This window comes from Mirounga angustirostris, unplaced genomic scaffold, assembly GCF_029215605.1.
Source record: "Mirounga angustirostris isolate CCGP_5_RB_7025 unplaced genomic scaffold, mMirAng1.0.hap1 SCAF_1, whole genome shotgun sequence".
NCBI classification, from domain to species: domain Eukaryota; kingdom Metazoa; phylum Chordata; class Mammalia; order Carnivora; family Phocidae; genus Mirounga; species Mirounga angustirostris.
The window spans coordinates 165,005,903-165,024,532 of NW_026991709.1; the positions used below are offsets into that span (position 1 = coordinate 165,005,903).

The 18,630-nt window shown below is 44.0% G+C and overlaps 1 protein-coding gene across 4 annotated transcripts; it reads left to right on the plus strand.

Annotated features, from left to right (window-relative positions):
• Positions 1-1,631: 1,631 nt before the first annotated feature.
• On the plus strand, positions 1,632-16,561 carry CIDEC (cell death inducing DFFA like effector c). Of its 4 annotated transcripts, none has more exons than XM_045861875.2 (7): positions 1,720-1,775; positions 2,867-2,954; positions 3,242-3,319; positions 4,473-4,626; positions 11,507-11,665; positions 11,755-11,939; positions 16,014-16,561. In XM_045861875.2, the coding sequence occupies exons 2-7, from the start codon at positions 2,950-2,952 to the stop codon at positions 16,174-16,176; spliced, it is 744 nt and encodes a 247-aa protein (XP_045717831.1). In that variant the 5' UTR covers positions 1,720-1,775; positions 2,867-2,949; the 3' UTR covers positions 16,177-16,561. The 4 variants fall into 4 exon arrangements, with proteins under 4 accessions (XP_045717829.1, XP_064448927.1, XP_045717831.1 ...); XM_064592848.1 differs by lacking the exon at positions 1,720-1,775 and adding an exon at positions 2,748-2,790; XM_045861873.3 differs by lacking the exon at positions 2,867-2,954 and having other exon boundaries at positions 1,632-1,775.
• The last annotated feature ends 2,069 nt before the right edge of the window (positions 16,562-18,630 follow it).

An 18,630-nucleotide genomic window follows, 5' to 3' on the forward strand; every position in this document is an offset into this window, starting at 1 on the left:
GAGAGAGAGAGAGAGAGAGAGAGAGCAGGGTGAAGGCCAGAGGGAGAAGCAGACCCCCGGCTGAGCAGGGAGCCTGATGCGGGACTTGATCCTGGAACTCCAGGATCATGACCTGAGTCGAAGGCAGACGCCCAACTGACTGAGCCACCCAGGCGCCCAAACTCTTTTTTTTTTTTTAACAGCTTTATGGATCACTTATAAAAGTAGAAATAAACAAATAACAGCTTTTTGGGGCGCCTGGGTGGCTCAGTCGTTAAGCGTCTGCCGTCGGCTCAGGTCATGATCCCAGGGTCCTGGGATCGAGTCCCACATCGGGTTCCCTCCTCGGCGGGAAGCCTGCTCTCCCTCTCCCACTCCCGCTGCTTGTGTTCCTGCTCTCGCTATCTCTGTCTCTGTCAAATAAATAAATAAAATCTTAAAAAAAAAAATAACAGCTTTTTGGAGATATAATGCAGATCACCCACTCTAGTGATCAAGTCAATGGTTTTTAGTATATTTTCAGTGTTGTACAACTGTAGCCAAAATGGACTGTGATTAGATTAATTGATTAGAACCCTTTTGTCTCTCCTACAAGAAACCCCATCACTCCCTATTAAAATCATTCCCCATCCCTTCTTCTTCCCCAGCTCTAAGCAACCACTAATTTATTTTGTCTTTATAGTTTTGCCTGTTCTGGACATTTCATATAACTGGAATCATATAAATATGTATGTGTTCTTTTGTGACTGGCTTCTTTCACTTTGCATGTTTTCAAAGTTTATCCATGTAGTAGCATGTAATCCTTTTATTGACAAATAATATTCCACTTATGGATATGCCACATTTAAGAAATCCGTTCATCAATTGATGAACATTTGAGTTGTTTCTGTCTTTTAGCTATTGTGAATAACACTATGAACATTTGTGTATATGTTTTGGTGTGGACATATGTTTTCATTTCTCTTGGATAATGTATACAGGAGCAGGATTGCTGGGTCAAGGGTAAGACCTTACACTATTAACCACTACACATTTCAGCTAGCCTTAGTCTCTACTGTTATTAAATAATTATATTATCACACTCATATTCACTTCTACCTATGAATTATCTCTGTTGTAACGCCCTTTACTTTTATTTTTTTATTTTTTATTTTTTTTAAAGATTTTATTTATTTATTTGAGAGAGAGAGTGAGAGAGAGAGAGCACAAGAAGGGGGGAGCGGGAGAGGGAGAAGCAGACTCCCTGCTGAGCAGGGAGCCCGATGCAGGACTGGATCCAGGGACTCCAGGATCATGACCTGAGCCGAAGGCAGTCGCTTAACCAACTGAGTCACCCAGGCGCCCCCGCCCTTTACTTTTATTATCACAAGTCCTCACCTCAATCCCCTAACACAGAAATCATTGTCGCTGTTATACAGGTGAGAGAAACTGGGGCTCACAGAAGTGGAGGCAGCTTGTCTACACTCAGTGAACTCTAACGCAGCTGGGACCACAACCCACATTGTGCCTGTTTTCTGTGCCCTCTGTGCCTGATATCACGTCCTGAGCCATACCCTGTCCCAAAACTTTCGAAACTTGCCTCTTCCCCTCCTTTCGGGCCTTTTCTGGACGTTAGGCTGGCCTGAAGTCCCAAGGGTGAGAGCTAGACACACTCACTCCCCACGCTCTTTACCCCAGCTGGGGCTGGAGGCCAGGGGAGGGGCTTCCCTGGGCGCTGGAAATAAAATGGAGGGAGGGCTGGGCTGTGCTGGGCAGTATCTTACTGGAGTTGTCTTACTGGAGGCTGTGAGGGGGAGGTAAGTGTTTTGTTTTGGGATTTGGGGGGAGGGGGCTCCTGGAGAGCAGGTGAGGTGGGCTTGGCATGGGGAGTGAAGAGTGAGGCTGAGACAAGCAGACTTGGGTAGTACTAAGTGGGGGAGTTCACAGATAGGCTAGCCTAGGAAATTCCCCAAATTGTTAGAAGGAAAGAGTGATTGTACCCGACTGGGAAGGGGGTTCCTTGTTCCATGACCACTCCCTGAGCTCCCTGCCTTGTTCCAGGCCCTCTCTGTACTGGGAATAGAGAGAACATCTCAGGGTGAGGCACCCAAGGATTGGTGGGGCTAAGGCAGAAACAGACACTGAGGCACGCTTGGCTTGGAAGTAGGAAGGGCAAGACGAAGGGGGAACTGTGGGAGCCATCTAAAAAGGCTTTCCAGAGCCTCTGCTTCCTTCGTTTATAGTGTTCTTGTCCGGTCCGTGTTGTCCATGTAAAACTTTTCTCATCAGTAAAAAATAAATAAATTAATTAATTAATTAATTAATTAATTAAAATAATAAAAGGCTTTCCAAAGAGTGGAAAATAGTGAAACCGGGGCTTCAAGGCTGCATATGTTTAGCCCTGAGCTGGAAGAGGACACTGCAGGCGGTGAGAGCTGCCAGGCAAAGGCTTGGAGCATGCAAGAGCTGATGCAGAGAGGTTCAAGGAGAGAAAGCGGCAGGTGCGCCCAGGTATCAGCTATCTCTGCGTTCAGGATGGTTGCCAGTGGTTGCCAGTAGCCGTAAGCCACAGTGGCTATTTCAATTTAAATTAGTTAACATTAAACAACGTTAAAAATGCAGCTCCTCAGTTGTACTAACCACATTTCAAGTGCTCAGTAGCCAGTGAAGCCTAGCAGTTCTGGTACTGGGGAGAAAGGATATAGAACATCTCCAACATCCATCATCACAGAGTCCCTTTGGCCAGTGGGAAGCCTCAGAAGGGGTCCGGATTGCTTAAGGACACAGGAGAGAGCCTGTGTGAGCCTGGCCTTTGAGGTCTCTGGGCTATAGGTAAGGAAACAGTCTCCAGAAGAGGGGGGGTGATGTGACTCACTTCCTGTCAGCATAACATGGACTCTGCCCCCAGGGACAGGACCCAACCAGGCAGGGCCTCTTCAGCCCCAACTGGGGATCCCTGATCAGTGTGACCAGAGCCAGAGTCAGAGAAACATGGAGTGAGTAGTCCTGGGGAGGGAGGAGCAGCCGCTGAGTGAGGCTGAGCGTGGGCCCTGAGGGGGTTTCCAGCTTGGTCCCAGTTGGCATGTGTGGGATTGGACCAGAGAAGGGCTGGAAAGGTGTGTGTGGGAGTTGAGAGGAGAGACCAGAGTGGAGTTTAGCTGGATTGGGCGGGGGTGGGGGGTGGGGGGTGGGGGGTGGGAATGACACATTTGCACTATGTCAAATGATGAGTGAGAGGGAGCCTTCTATTCCTACCCTAACTAGCTTTCTGCTTCCTTCCCAGGTCCAACACTATCCAGGTGACAAGGATGGAATATGCCATGAAGTCCCTTAGCCTTCTCTGCCCCAAGTCCTTGTCCAGGTGAGGAGAGCCAAGGGTGGAAGCAAAGGAGAGCTACTTGTGAGCTGTAAGGCAGACCTTTTCAAACTTCAATGGGCTCATAAGTCACCTGGGCATCTTGTTAAATGCAGATGTTGATTTAGTAGGTCTGGAGTGAGACCCAAGATTTTGCACCCTTTTTTTTTTTTAATTAGAGAGAAAGAGAGAGAGAGAGCAGAATGCTTGAGCGGCGGGGGTGGGGGGGCGGCAGAGAGAGGGAGAGAGAATCTTAAGCAGGCTCCACACTCAGCGCAGAGCCCAAAGCAGGGCTCAATCTCACGGCCCTGAGATCATGACCTGAGCTGAAATCAAGAGTCGGAACACTTAACCAACTGAGCCACCCAGGCACCCACATTCTGGATCTCATTTAAACCTGATCACAACTTTGGGAAGTGGGGATTATTATACCAAATTAATAGATGGGGGCACTGAGGTACAGAGTGGGTGCTCTCAATCTCCTAGCAAATGGGTAGTGGAGCCAGGATGCAGGCTTGGGTCTGACTCAAAAACCCAGGCCCCTTCGCCACTTCATTTCACTTTACAGGTGGGAAGAGAGAGGCCAAGAGAGGAAAGTGGTACTGGCGGAATGTGGGATGTGTCCCCTACTCATCATGATCAGTGCCAAAAGGCAGCGTCAATGCTACTTCAGAACTTATTAGACATTTGAGGGGCGCCTGGGTGGCTCAGTTGTTAAGCCTCTGCCTTCGGCTCAGGTCATGATCCCAGGGTCCTGGGATCGAGCCCCACATTGGGCTTCCTGCTCAGCAGGAGACTGCTTCTCCCTCTCCCTGCCCCCTGTTTGTGTTCCCTCTCTCGCTGTGTCTCTCTCTGTCAAATAAATAAATAAAATCTTAAAAAAAAAAACTTATTAGACATTTGGAATCCCAGACTCCACCCAGACCTACTGAATCAGATTCAGATCCCCAGAGGACATATATGTTCACTAAAGTTTGAGATGTACTGATCTAGCAGCCTTTGAGTAAGACTAGTAAGACTTAGAGCAGGCCTGGTGGGTGGTAGAGGAGGAGAAATATGATGAGCTCAACCTACAGGAGTAGGGGAGTCAGTTTCCTGCAGTGGGGTAAGGGCTAGGAGGCAGCAGACAGCTCATTCTAATGCTCCAAATTGTCCCCAGGCATGTGGCCGTGAGCACCTCAGGGGTGACCCAGGAGCTATTGTCCGAGTCCAGCCCGGAGGCCCCCAAGGCCCGGCCCTGCAGAGTAAGCACTGCTGACCGGAGTGTGCGGAAGGGAATCATGGCGCACAGTCTCAAGGACCTCCAGCACAAGGTGAGGGTCAGGACTGCCCTCAGCACAGCCCAACCCCTGGGACCGTGGCTGAGAGCTGGCCCTGCCAGCTACCTCTGTCCTCTGGGTCATGAGCTGGGAGTTCAGCCGGGATGGAGTGCATGAGTTGGATGGTGAGAAGATTTCCTTTCTGATGCCAGCCCGAATGAGTTGGTAGTGCCTGCCTGGAGTGCTGTTCAGTGGATTAGTGACAGGGGAAGGCAGTATATTGTCATCCTATACTAACAGTAGGCCAGTGGTATTTTCAGAGTATATTTTTCTTATTGGGAGGACGCTTAGGTTCCCTTTTCCATTGTACACACACCTGGAAGTTGGGGAAATAGGCGAGATTTTAGAGATTCTCTTCCTCATCTTCTCCCTTCAGCCAGGGCAGGTCTTCAATCCATCTCCTACACTGGCTTTCCATGGAAGGCTTTGTTAATTGCTGTGTAAGATTTTCTTCAAACTATTGATCAGGTAAGCTTCCAGAGCAGGAAACCAAAGACACACGGCTCTTGTGGATAGCAGTTAATAGCAGGCAAGAATGACACCCTTCCCCATTTCCATGCTTCCTCTCTCCCATTGCGTTTCCTACAGCCTCATCTAATCTGGTTCCGTATTAATCTTGTGCCTCACTGCCCCATTAGCTTGTTAGCTAATAAGCTCCCTGTTCCTATGCAAGCCCAGTTGTCTGGCACAGATCATACATTTGGATTAGGCTTCTGATTACTAGAGTCTAGAGTTTAACATATAGAAATCATAGCTGACCTAAACCTCTATTCCAGAGTCCCTCCCCTGTTTCTGTGAATTAGGTCTGTTTTTTCTTTGTGAGAGCCCATTTCCCCTCTTGTGAGGCTTGGGGCTGGACACACCAATTTCTTATGCCCTGAATCAGAAAGTCTCTTTTGCACTTGAGTCTAGACTTGCTAGTGTTTTTCACCTAAGGTCTGACGACCACCTCCTGTACCAAAATGGACTTGTTGCACATGACTTCCCAGACTGCACTCCCTGGGACTGATTAGGTCATGAGTGAGGCTCAGGAGTTGTCATTTTCAGCAGGTTCTTTAGGAGATTCTTATCCACTGAGTTTGGGGACCCCAAGTTAGAGTCCTAACTCCAAAGGATGCAGGGAGGAACAACAGTGAGGGTCCATCTTTCCAGCATGGAACAAAGGTTAAAGGTGAATCTCACCTGTCAAGCAGGGAGGACATCAACCTGTGTAGACTGCTTTTCCAAGTTTGGCAATATAAAGAAAGGAGCAGAGAGAGTGAGGGGAAAAGGGCAAATTGATATGGTTGGCAGTGACCAGATTATTAGTCCCTTATTGGCCATGGCAAAGAACAGAGGGGATTCATTTTAAAAGACCACAGTAAACCTTTGGAGGATTTTTTAAAAATTAATTTTGAAAGAATCTCAAACTAACAAAAGTTGTAAGAACAATATAAGACTTCCTAAATCACTTGAGAGGAGGTTGCCAACCTGATGCTTCTATTCTTGGATACTTCAGTGTGTCTTTTCTACAAACAAGAATATTCTCCTATACAATTGAAATTACAACCATCAAAATCGGGAAACATCCAATGTTACATGACTACCATTTAATCCTGAGACTTCATTCAAGTGTTACTAATCATCCCAATAAAGTCCTTAATAGCAAAAGGATCCAGGTCAGGATTGAGTATTTTATTTAATTGTCTCTTTAGTCTCCTTCAATCTGGAACAGTTCATCAATTTTCCTGAACTTTCATGGCCTTGACTGTTTTGAATATTATAAGCCTCTTGTTTTGTTTACTGTTCTTCAGTTTGGAATTGCTTATTTTCTCCATTCAGCCTGTATATCTGGCAGGAATATGATAAAAATAGGTTGTCACTGCCAAATTGCATATGATTTTGATTTGTCACATTGCTGTTTAACTTTGATTATCTGAATAAGGAGGTATATTCAGGCTTCCCTATGTAAAGTTACTATTTTTCCCTTTGTATTAATTATTTTCTAGAGAGGTACTTTGTATTAAATATACATCTCATTCTGCATCCAACTTTTAATTTCCTCATTTACTTATATCAGAAGGGATTCAAATATTCCTATTTTAATGGGATATGAGGATGGTAACAGATTATTTATTGATGCTCAAATGGTCCAAGATTTAGCCAGTGGGACTCCCTTCAGCCCAACTACTGTCCTTTTCCCATGTCCCTATCATTCTTCAGTGCTTTCTGACTTTCAATCACAACGAGGTATTGCAAGCTCATCTTGTACTTTACCTGCCCCAGCCCTTTAATTGGCCATTTTTCCTAAGGAAATCCGCTTCATTTTAGGGGAGAATGGTATTCAGAAACCAAGATCTGAGAGTTAGGTGTGTTCATTGTTATTGATGTGTTGCTGATCCCAGAACTTTACTGAAGGATTTTAAGCAGAAACACATGCTCTCTAGTGAATCCAAGCAAGAAAAGTAAAGTGAGAATTCTGTGATCCCAAGATAGCTAATGATGTGGTTGTGAATGTCCTAAATAGTCTATCCTTATATTATCACTTACTTAAATGAGGTTATGTAGTATGCTGCCTGATTTTTCATTCTCTAGCATGAATGGGTCATGGGTCTCCTTCCATTTTATTATTTTTTTAAAGATATTTTTTATTTGTTTATTTGACAGAGAGATAGAGAGCACAAGTAGACAGAGTGGCAGGCAGAGGGAAAGGGAGTAGCAGGCTCTCTGCTGAACAGGGAGCCCGATGCGGGGCTTGATCCCAGGACCCTGGGATCATGACCCGAGCCGAAGGCAGCTGCCCAACCAACTGAGCCACCCAGGCGCCCCTCCTTCCATTTTATTTATTTTTTTTAATTTATTTTTAAAGATTTTATTTATTTATTTGACAGAGAGAGAGAGAGCGAGAGCAGGAACACAAGCAGCGGGAGTGGGAGAGGGAGAAGCAGGCTTCCTGCTGAGCAGGGAACCCAATGTGGGACTCGATCCCAGGACCCTGGGACCATGACCTGAGCCGAAGGCAGACGCTTAACGACTGAGCCACCCAGGCGCCCCCCTCCTTCCATTTTAATCAGTACAGTGTTAATTTAGTAAATGCATATTATAGATGATGTACTCTTCTAGGTAACTTATAGCATTTCTTGTAATCACAACCCTGAGGGAGTTACTACTATTTTCATTTTCTAGAAGCAGAAGCCAGGTTCATTCACTGGGATCTAAACCCAGGCTGTCATCTCATACACTTTTGCATTTAACCATTGTGAAGACTCTAAGACTATACTTGCCTCAACTTTTTGGATGATGAAACGAGTTCAGATTCATGAGATAACTTTCCTAAATTCAGAATAATAATGTAAGGGAGCTAGAATTCAAACCCAGGTCTCTTTAACTCCAGAGTTACACTATCCAATGCAGTAGTTACTAGTTACGTGTGGTTACTGAACTCTTGAAATGAGGCTAGTTGAAACTGAGATGTGCTTAATTATAAGTTACATACAGGATTTTGAAGACTTAATATAAAAAAATGTAAAATCATAAATTTTTATCCTGATTTTATGTTGAAATTGTATTTTAGATGGAATTAAATATATTACAAGTATCATGCAGCTATTAGAAAATTTAAAATTACATATGTGTGATACAGAGCATCTATGAAAAACTCACAGCTAACAACATACTCAATGGGAAATTCTGAAAACTTTCCACTTAAGATCAAGAATGAGATAAGGATATCTGCTCTTGCCACTTCTATACAACATGGTGCTGGAGGTTCTAGCCAGGCTAATTAGGCAAGAAAATAAAATAAAAGGCACCCTGATTGAAAAGGAAGAGGTAAAACTATTCCTATTTGCAGCTAGAAAACCCTATAGAACACACACACACACAATAAGAGCTAATAAATGAGTTCAGCAAGGTTGCATGATATAAGGTTGCAAGATATAAGATCAATATACAAAAATCAATTGTATTTCTATACACTGGCAATAAATAATCTGAAAATAAAATTAAGAAAATGAGGGGGCACCTGAGTGGCTCAATCGGTTAAGCGTCTGACTCTTGATCTCAACTCAGGTCTTGATCTCAGGGTCGTGAGTTCAGGCCCTGTGTTGGGCTCCATGCTGGGTGTGGAGCCTACCTTAAAAAAAAAATTAGTGATAATAGCATAATAGCATCAATAAGAATAGAATGTTTAAGAATAACTTTAACAAAAATATATGACTTCTAGATTGAAAATTAACATTGGTAAAATAAATTAGATTGAAGGAAGACTTAAAGAAGACCTAAATAACAGACAGACAAATGTGCTCAAGGATTGAAAGACTTTATGTTGTTAAGATGGCAATACTCCCCAACTGGATCTGTAGATTCAATGCAATCTCCATCAAACTTCCAGCTACTCTTTTTGTAGATATTGACAAGCTGATGCTAAAATTTATATAGAAATATAATGGACCAAAAATAGCTAAAACAATCTTGGAAAAAGACAAAGTTGGAAGACTTACACTTCCTGATTCCAAAACTTAATACAAAGCTACAGTAATCAACTCTGTGGTATTGACATAAAGAAAGACAGACACACTCTATTAGTTTACTAGGGCTTCCATAACAAAGTACCATAGACTAATAGTTAAACAACAGAAATTTATGTTCTCTCAAATCTGGAGGATGGAAGTCTGAGATCAAGGTGCTGTCAGGGTTGGTTTCTTCCAAGACCTCTCTCCTTGACTTGCAGGTGGCTGTCTTCACATGTACATGGTCTTCCCTCTGGGTATGTTTCTTGGTCTCTAATCTCCCCTTCTTATAAGGACACCAGTAATATTGGATTAGGGCCCATCTTAATGACATCACTTTAATTTAATTACCTCTTTAAAGACCCTATCTCCAAATATAGTCAGATTCTGAGATCCTGGGGCTTAGGACTTCAATATGTGAGTTTGGGAGGTATACAATTCAGCACATAATACATACAAATCAATAGAATAGAATTGAAAGTCCAGAAGGAAGCCCGTGTATCTATGGTCAATTGATTTTTGACAGGAGAAAGAATAGTCTTTTCAATAATTGGTGCTGGGACAATGGAATATCCATATGCAAAATAGCAAAGTTGCATCCCTACCTCACACCATGAACAAAATTAAGTCAAAATGGATCAAAGAACTAAATGTAGAGCTCAAACTACCAAACTCTTAGAAGTAAACATAGATATAAGTCTTCATGACTTTGGTTTCTTTGATATGGCATCAAAACACAAGCAATCAGAGGGAAAAAAAAATCAAACTTCAGCAACATTAAACACTTCTGTGTATGTTATCAAAAAAATTAAATGACAACCTACAGAATGGGAGAAAATATTTGCAAATCTCATATATGATAAGGGTCTAATGTCAAGAATATATACAGAACTCTTATAACTCAACAATAAAAACAGAACTCAATTAAAAATAGGTAAAGAGGGACACCTGGGTGGCTCAGTCGGTTGGGCATCTTCCTTCAGCTCAGGTCATGATCCCAAGGTCCTGGGATCGAGTCCACATCAGACTCCTTGCTTGGCAAGGAGCCTGCTTCTGCCTGCCTCTCTCCCTGCTTGTGCTCCCTCTCTCTCTGACAAATAAATAAAATCTTTAAAAAAAAAATAAAATAAATAAAAATGGGTAAAGAATTGAAATAGACATTTCTCTAAGGAAAATATATAAATGGCTAATAACATATGAAAAGATGTTCAACATCATTAGTCATTAGGGAAATTCAAATCAAAACTACTTCATACCAACTAGAATGGCTAAAATAAAAGGCAGACAATAACAAGTGTTGATGAGGATGTGAAGAAATTGGAATCTTCATCCATTGCTGATGGGAATATAAAATGATGCAGCTGCTTTGGAAAATAGTACTGTAGTTCCTCAAAGAGTTAAACATACAGTTAATTGTGTGACTCAGTATTTTCACTCCTAGGTATATACCCAGGAAAACTGAAAACATATGTTCACTCACAAACTTGTACATGAATACTCCTAACAGCAGTATTCATAATACTACAAAAATGGAAACAACCCAAATGTCTATAGCAACTGATGAATGGATTTTAAAAGTGATATATTGGGGCACCTGGGTGGCTCAGGTGGTTAAGTGTCTTCCTTCTGCTCAAGTCATGATCCCAGGGTCCTGGGATCCAGCCCCACGTTGGGCTCCCAGCTCAGCAGGGAGCCTGCTTCTCCCTCTGCTTGCCACTCCCCCTGCTTGTGCTCATTTACTCTCTCTCAAATAAATAAATGAAATCTTTTTTAAAAATGTGAATATTATTCAGCCATAAAAATGGAATCATGTTACAACATAGAGGAAACTTGAAAACATACTGAGGAAAAGAAGTCAGTCTAAATAGACCACATATTGTATGATTCCATTTATATGAAATGTCCAGAATAGGCAAATCCATAGAGACAACCAGTAGAGGTTGCCATGGGTTGGGGGATGGGAAATGAGTGCTAATGGATAATGGGTTTCTTTTAGGATAAAGAAAATGTTCTGAAATCAGATAATTGTGATGGTTGTACAACTTTGTGCATGTACTAAAAAACATGGAATTGTATACTTTAAAAGGGTGAATTTTATGGTATGTGAATTGTATCTCATTAAAAATTACATATGTGATTCCCATTATATTTTTATTGGACAGCACTGTTCTAGAACATAACCATGAATCCAGGTACCAAGAAGGACCATAATATAGAATCTTTGGATGGTGATCCCACAGCAAGAGCTTGGGTTCCAGTCCCATTTCCCATAGATCCTTATCCACTTGTTCTTTCCCTGGCAGCTGAGATGATGTAATATGGGTCTTCCTCGTGCTCTGTGTCTGCATGGGGATGGCAGAAGCATCACTGATCTTATTCTCCAGGTCCGGGACACCCTGATGCTGGCAGACAAGCCCTTCTTTCTGGTGCTGGAGGAAGATGGTACAACTGTAGAGACAGAAGAGTTTTTCCAAGCCCTGGCAGATGACACAGTGTTCATGGTCCTCCAGAAGGCGCAGAAATGGCAGCCCCCATCAGAACTGGTGAGTTCCCACCCATGTAGTGGGGAGAACATTGGGAGCCTGGAAGAAGTCCTTGGGAGGATGCCAACCACAGCCTTGTCTTAATACAGGGTACTAGGTACCAACTTGCCCTCTCCCGTAAGCCTGCCAAGATTGATGTGGCTCGTGTAACCTTTGACCTATACAAGATGAACCCACAGGACTTCATTGGTTGCCTGAATATGAAGGCCACTCTGTATGGCACATACTCCCTTTCCTATGACCTGCACTGCTACCGGGCCAAGCGCGTCATGAAGTGAGTGAATTGGGATTAGCTGGGGATAGGGTGGGTATTCAACAATGAGGGAGCCCCTCTCTGCTCACATGGACCTCAGCCTTCTAGGGCCTGGGACTAGTGTTGATTCTGACAAAGCATGACAGCTAACATTTGTCTAGAACTTTATGGCTGAATTAATGCTTTAGCATATGCCAAAGGGATACACATACTCCTCCAGGTGGAACTGGGATATATTATTTTTCTAATTACCTTCCACTACAACAACTATTTTTTTTCACCTAAAATAGTAAGTTTTCCTAAGTAGTCTTCTAACCAATTTTTAAAAAGTGAACATACATCAAAGATTTTATTAAACTCATTAATTAAGGAGAGAACCAGCAAGAAGTTACAATCAGTTCAGAGAATTCAAAAACCCACCAATACATATAGGTCCATCAAGAATGCTGAGATAAGGGGCTCCTGGGTGGCTCAGTCGGTTGAGGGCCCAACTCTTGGTTTCGGCTCAGGTCATGATCTCAGGGTGATGGGATCGAGCCCCAGGTCGAGCTCTGCCCTCTGCCTAGAGAATCTGCTTGGGATTTTCTCTCTCCCTCTGCTTCTGCCCTCCCTCCTCCTTCAAAAATAAATAAATCTTAAAAGGAAAAAGAATGGGATAAATTCATAGATACGAAATTGGATATTTCCATGTGGGTGGGAGGGATGAAATAACTGTCCTTCTATAGAGGGAATTAATTTGCATGTCTGTGGACAATAGTCATTTGTATTATCTAATGAACTTCTTTTAAGCTTTTTACTTTACTTTTGAAAGTGTAATCAAATAACACAGGAAGCATGAGAATATGTTAAATGATAAGACAAGGACCATTAGGGTGATGTTTCCCAATTTCAGCCGCTCCACTAGTGCTCTAGTGAATTCTTCCCCTATCAGGTGGATGCAGCCACTGAGGCAGAGGCATCCAGCTATTCCAAAGCCACAAAGCTAGGGAGTAGCAGGGCATGGCCTCTTGCCGGTTTCTTCTGACAGATTCTACTCCTCCCCAATTGCTTCATTTAGCATCTACTGAGCACCCACTGTGTGCCTGGCCCTATGATGTAAGCTAAAGATCCAGAGATAAACAAGATGTCAGAACAAGCTGCACAAACCCTCCAGTACCTTGATGAATGCTGGCACATAGCAGGAATTCAAATCATTGTAGAATGAATGAAGGTGCATCTGATCCTTGTTCTTAGAGGCCTTCTGAGAAATCCTGCCCAGGGTCCCCAATGTTCTGCCAGAACATATGTAGCTAGAGTATACCAAACCTTCTTGGCTTTCTTTTTCTTCTTCTTTTTTTTAATCAGTTGTGTGTGTGTGTGTGTGTGTTTTAATATTTTATTTGTTTATTTGAGAGAGAGAGCACAAGCAGGGGGAGCGGCAGGCAGAGGGAGAAGCAGGCTCCCCATTGAGCAAGGAGCCCAATGCGGGACCTGATCCAAAGGCAGACGCTTAACTGACTGAGCCACCCAGGCGCCAGCCCCTTCTTGGCTTTCTGAGTTTCTTCTGGGCATAGCCAGTCTGGAGATGAGGGACCTGAGGTGTGTGGTTCTGTTTGCCAGAGATGACATCCAAATGACAGCCTTGCGCCTCGTTCTGTGGCTAGAAGTCCCATATTCCTCCTATACTTTATCATGTCCCATCTTGATCTGGGCTTGCTGCCGGTAGTTTTCTTTTTTCTTTTTTTTTTTTTTTAAGATTTTATTTATTTATTTGAGAGAGAGCATGAGACGGGGGAGGGTCAGAGGGCGAAGCAGACTCCCTGCTGAGCAGGGAGCCTGATGCGGGACTCGATCCAGGGACTCCAGGATCATGACCTGGGCCGAGAAAGCAGTCGCTTAACCAACTGAGCCACCCAGGTGCCCTGCCGGTAGTTTTCAAATTTCAAAATCTAGAGCAAGAAGCTTCAGCCTTGAAACTCAGTGCATTTAGGGGAAGTACGACTCTCAGACCTAAACACAGTAGACATGTCGGTATCAAAAACACAGCAAGCTGGAGGAGGTGTGGTGACGTCGTGGTGTCAGCTAGTTTTATTATTACTGTTGTTGCTGTTGTAGTAAAACATACATAAAATTTACCATTTTAACCATTTTAAAGTGTACAATTCAGTGGCCTTAAGCACATTCACAATGTTGTGCAACAGTTACCACTATCAATTTTCAGAACTTTTTCATCATCTCAAACTGAAACTCTGTCCCCATTAAACACTCACTTTCCACTCCCCCTTCTTCCAGCCCCTGGTAACCTATGTGCTACTTTCTTTCTCTGTTAATTTGCCTGTTCTAGATATCTTATACAGTACTTGTCCTTTTGTGACTGGTTTATGTCACTGAGCATAATGTTTTCAAGGTTCATCCACGTTGTAGCGAGTGTCAGAATTTCATTCCTATTTATGGCTGGACCGCTGGTTTTAAGCCTCAGTTCTGTGATTTGAGAAATGGGTATACTTTTCAAGTATAGTCTCTAAAATTTTAAAGAAGGGGTGCCTGAGTGGCTCAGTTGGTTGAGTATCCAACTCTTGGTTTCAGCTCAAGTCATGATCTCAGGTTTGTGAGATCAAGCCCCTCATTGGGTTCTGCACTCAGCAGGGTGTCTGCTGGAGATTCTCTCTCTCCCTCTCCCTCTGCCCCTTCTCCCACTCATGTTCTCTCTCCCCCCACCTCTTTCTCTCTAAAATAGATAAATCTTTTTAAAAATAAATAACATTTTATTTTATTTTATTATTTATTTATTTATTAAAGATTTTATTTATTTATTTGAGAGAGAGAGAATGACAGAGAGCACATGAGAGGGGGGAGGGTCAGAGGGAGAAGCAGACTCCCTGCCGAGCAGGGAGCCCGATGCGGGACTCGATCCAGGGACTCCAGGATCATGACCTGAGCCGAAGGCAGTTGCTTAACCAACTGAGCCACCCAGGCGCCCAAAAAATAAATAAAATTTTAAAGAATTTTCATGTGTAGATGTTTATAGTTCTAATTATGTTCCTGCCTCCCTGTACCTCAACCATAAGTTCATTTATTGAATAAAGGTTAATAGTTTGAAAGTTTCAATACCAGCCAGAAAGTCTTTATTTAATCATTGTGTGTGTTTTGTTTTCCCCTCCCTGACCACCCCCTCCCCCAGAACTAGACACCCCTAGTGATCCTCATTAATCTCTTTCAAACAGATCTGGATAAGAACTTGGTTAAAGTAGTCAAGTATTCCACCAGCTACTCTTTTTTTTTTTTAAAGATTTTATTTATTTATTTGAGAGAGAGAGAATGAGAGAGAGCACATGAGAGGGGGGAGGGTCAGAGGGAGAAGCAGACTCCCTGCAGAGCAGGGAGCCCGATGCGGGACTCGATCCAGGGACTCCAGGATCATGACCTGAGCCGAGAAAGCAGTCGCTTAACTAACTGAGCCACCCAGGCGCCCTCCACCAGCTACTCTTGACCCCACATTTTGCCCTACTCATCTACCGACTAGGCTCCCAGTTAAGTGACCTTATGTTGTTTCAACCCCATAACCCTGTGAGCCATCAAAATGGTAATGATCTTATTTGATAGATGGGAAAGCAGAAGCTCAGAAATCTAGTAGTTGGTCAAGCTTCACACAGCCAAGAAGACCCGATTAGAACTCTGGCCTATCTGATTCAAGTCCTAGTCTCAGTACGTTGCAACACAGGGCATGGGGATCTTCACGTCCAGCGCCCTGAAAATTAGCTAGACTACACATGACTTGGAAAGGCCTCAGCATCTAGAACAGAGGTCATGAAGGACAGCGCCATGGTATGGAGATTAATGTGGCTGGCCCAAAGTAGTACTTTCACGAAAAGTAAAGGTCTTATTAAATGAGCTTGAACTTTGCATGAGAAAATAGCGAGGTTATGGACATCTCAGTAAAAGTACAATGGCAGGCAATGCCTGTAGACCCTTTCCCATTTGCTGAAGGAGGGCAGCATCCATTCCTGTTGATACACCGCTCTACGGTTTCTGAAATTATGGAGGGGGAGACATTTAGAGGATGTAGGAAAGGATTTTCTTTGTGTTCTGACTCTAGTGCCTTTTTCTTCCACCCAGGGAATTTCTTCGTTGGGTCCTCTTCAGCATGCAGACCACAGGCCATGTGCTGCTTGGCACCTCCTGTTACATGCAGCAGCTCCTGGATGCCACAGAGGGAGGGCAGCCCCCTGAGGGCAAGGCCCGATCGCTCATCCCGACCTGTCTCAAGATGCTGCAGTGAAGGCTCCAGTCCTTGGAGGCACTCCCCAGGCAAAGACTAGACTGTGGCCCCCATGCTCAGCTAGTAGCACCACAAACTGGCAGCTAGACACTTCTTACCTCGCCACGCCTTCCTCACCCATGCAGGACCATGAAGGAAGAAGCCTTCCCAGGGGGAAAGGCTAGAAACCTGAGGGTTCTTAGCCTGGCCCAGCCCTTCCTGTCCAGGATAGCTTAGCTGACCAAGAAAGGTCACACCAGTAGGCTAGGCACGAAGTCTGCCCCTCAGCTACTGTCTTCATATGCTCCCCACCTCCTGGCCTCCCAGCCCTAATACTCCTTTGTGAACCACCAAGCCCACTAGTGTATGACATTAGAGAGCTCACATTACATTGTTTATGCTGATACTTCTTTGCTTGTGTTCTTTGGGGGTGAGGTTGGGACTCTGTCTGGAAGGTTGGAAAGGTGTAAGGGAAGAGAGGAATCTGTTGTCAAACCATCTTTCAAAATGTGGGGTTACAGGAAACAGGACTTTTTCTACCAACAAAAAAAAATTTTGATTCTGGAGCTAATGTCTGCTCAATCAGAGACTTGAGCAGACCATGTAATCAATACGATAAAGGACAATAAAATCTGCCTACCAGAAGGACTTTGAATGGCAAGGTGGGACTAAGGCACTCTTCTACTTTCTCAGTGTTACATTTTATTACAATCTTTTAAGCGTTTAGGTGGGAAAGGACTTGCCAGGCCATAACACAACCCTCCGTCAGTGCTCTCCCTAGCTTGCCAGAAGCTTATCTTTCATGTTCAGCACTATCAACTTCAGGATTTCAAAATGAGCTGTTCCTTAGCCACAAAGAATATTGGTTTCTCATCAGTGAGAGCTGACATTTTTCGATCTAGAGCAACTCAAACAAGATAAGCAGGAAAGGCCAAGTTTGTAGGTGACTGTGCTTTAGTGCGTGACTCTCAGATTCAAAAACATGTCATTTCTGCCCCTGAATAGAAAGCCTTTTTGGGTTTTAGATACAAAGTCCTGTGTTACCAAAACTAGAGTCTGGAAAGTTATTGCTGCTGGCAGCTGATCCAAGCCTGCGGCCATGTGTGGGAGGAGCTGCAGAGCTAGCAAAAACAGACTTTCTATTCTGGGCTGTCTCCTGCTCTTGCATTTAAGGCCAGAGGCCTGGCTCAGTGCTATCCTGGCTCTGTGGGGTAGGCCTTCCCTATGGAGGCACGATGTTTACATCAGCATAGAAGCTCCTCCTGGTCAACACTTGCAGAGGCTACAGCCTACCTGCCCACCACCCCCCGCCTTTTTTAACATTTATGTATTTTTTTTAAGTAAATGCTACACCCAGTGCCCAATGTGGGGCTTGAGCTCACAACTCCAAGATCGAGTCGCATGCTCTACAAATTGAGCCAGCCAGGAGCCCTTATTTTTTTTTAGGTTTCTTTTAAATTTTTTAAAAAGATTTTACTTATTTATTTATTTATTTATTTGTCAGAGAGAGAGAGAATGTACAAGTAGGAAGAGTGGCAGGCAGAGGGAGAAGCAGGTCCCCCGCTGAGCAGGGAGTCCGAGGTGGGACTCAATCCCAGGACCCTGGGATCATGACCTGAGCTGAAGGCAGATGCTTAACTGACTGAGCCACCCAGACGCCCCTTTAAAAAATTTTTTAAGTAAGCCATCTGCCCCTCTTGTGAAGTTAGTCACAAGTTAGTCACTCACAAGCTGAGTTGGGCTGGGGGTCCAGAAGTTTGGAATTTGTCCAAACGTCCCTTCTCCTAAGATTCAGAGTTTCACAAGTGAGTCTTAAGTGACTGACCAGGGTCTCTTGGCACTGAGCCCTCTCAGCCTACAGAAAATTAGGTTCTTTAGTTCCAGGAACTTGGGAGACTGACCAGTTGTCAGCACTGAACAGGATAGGGCAGACTTTGATGAGGCTGGGATATGTGAAAGGAAAATTCCAGAGAGCATACGACCTTAGGAGAGCCAGAGGCCAGTCCAAACGGGGGAAAGGCCCTCCTGTGGCCAAGTGCCATAGTGGAGGAGAGGTCTGGTGCAGTTAAGGCACACTGTGTTCCAGCCCCTGGGCCTTAGTCTTTCCACTTTTGCTCAAGCTGGTACTTGCGAAAGCACAGGAGGCCTTTCAGAAGAGGGGTTCTAAAACGCCGTGGGGCCTTATGACAAAGCACAGTACTGTCTGAGCCCAAAACAGGATAAAAACCACTTGTATTCTTGCCAAATATCTTGCCAGCTCTGTCTCTATTTGTGTACATCTACTAAAAAATTGATTGTTTAAACCTTTGAATTAAAAAAATAAGTTTCTTGGGGCGCCTGGGTGGCTCAGTTGGTTAAGCGACTGCCTTTGGCTCGGGTCATGATCCTGGAGTCCCGGGATCGAGTCCCGCATCGGGCTCCCTGCTCAGCCGGGGGTCTGCTTCTCCCTCTGGCCTTCACTCTGCTCTCTCTCAC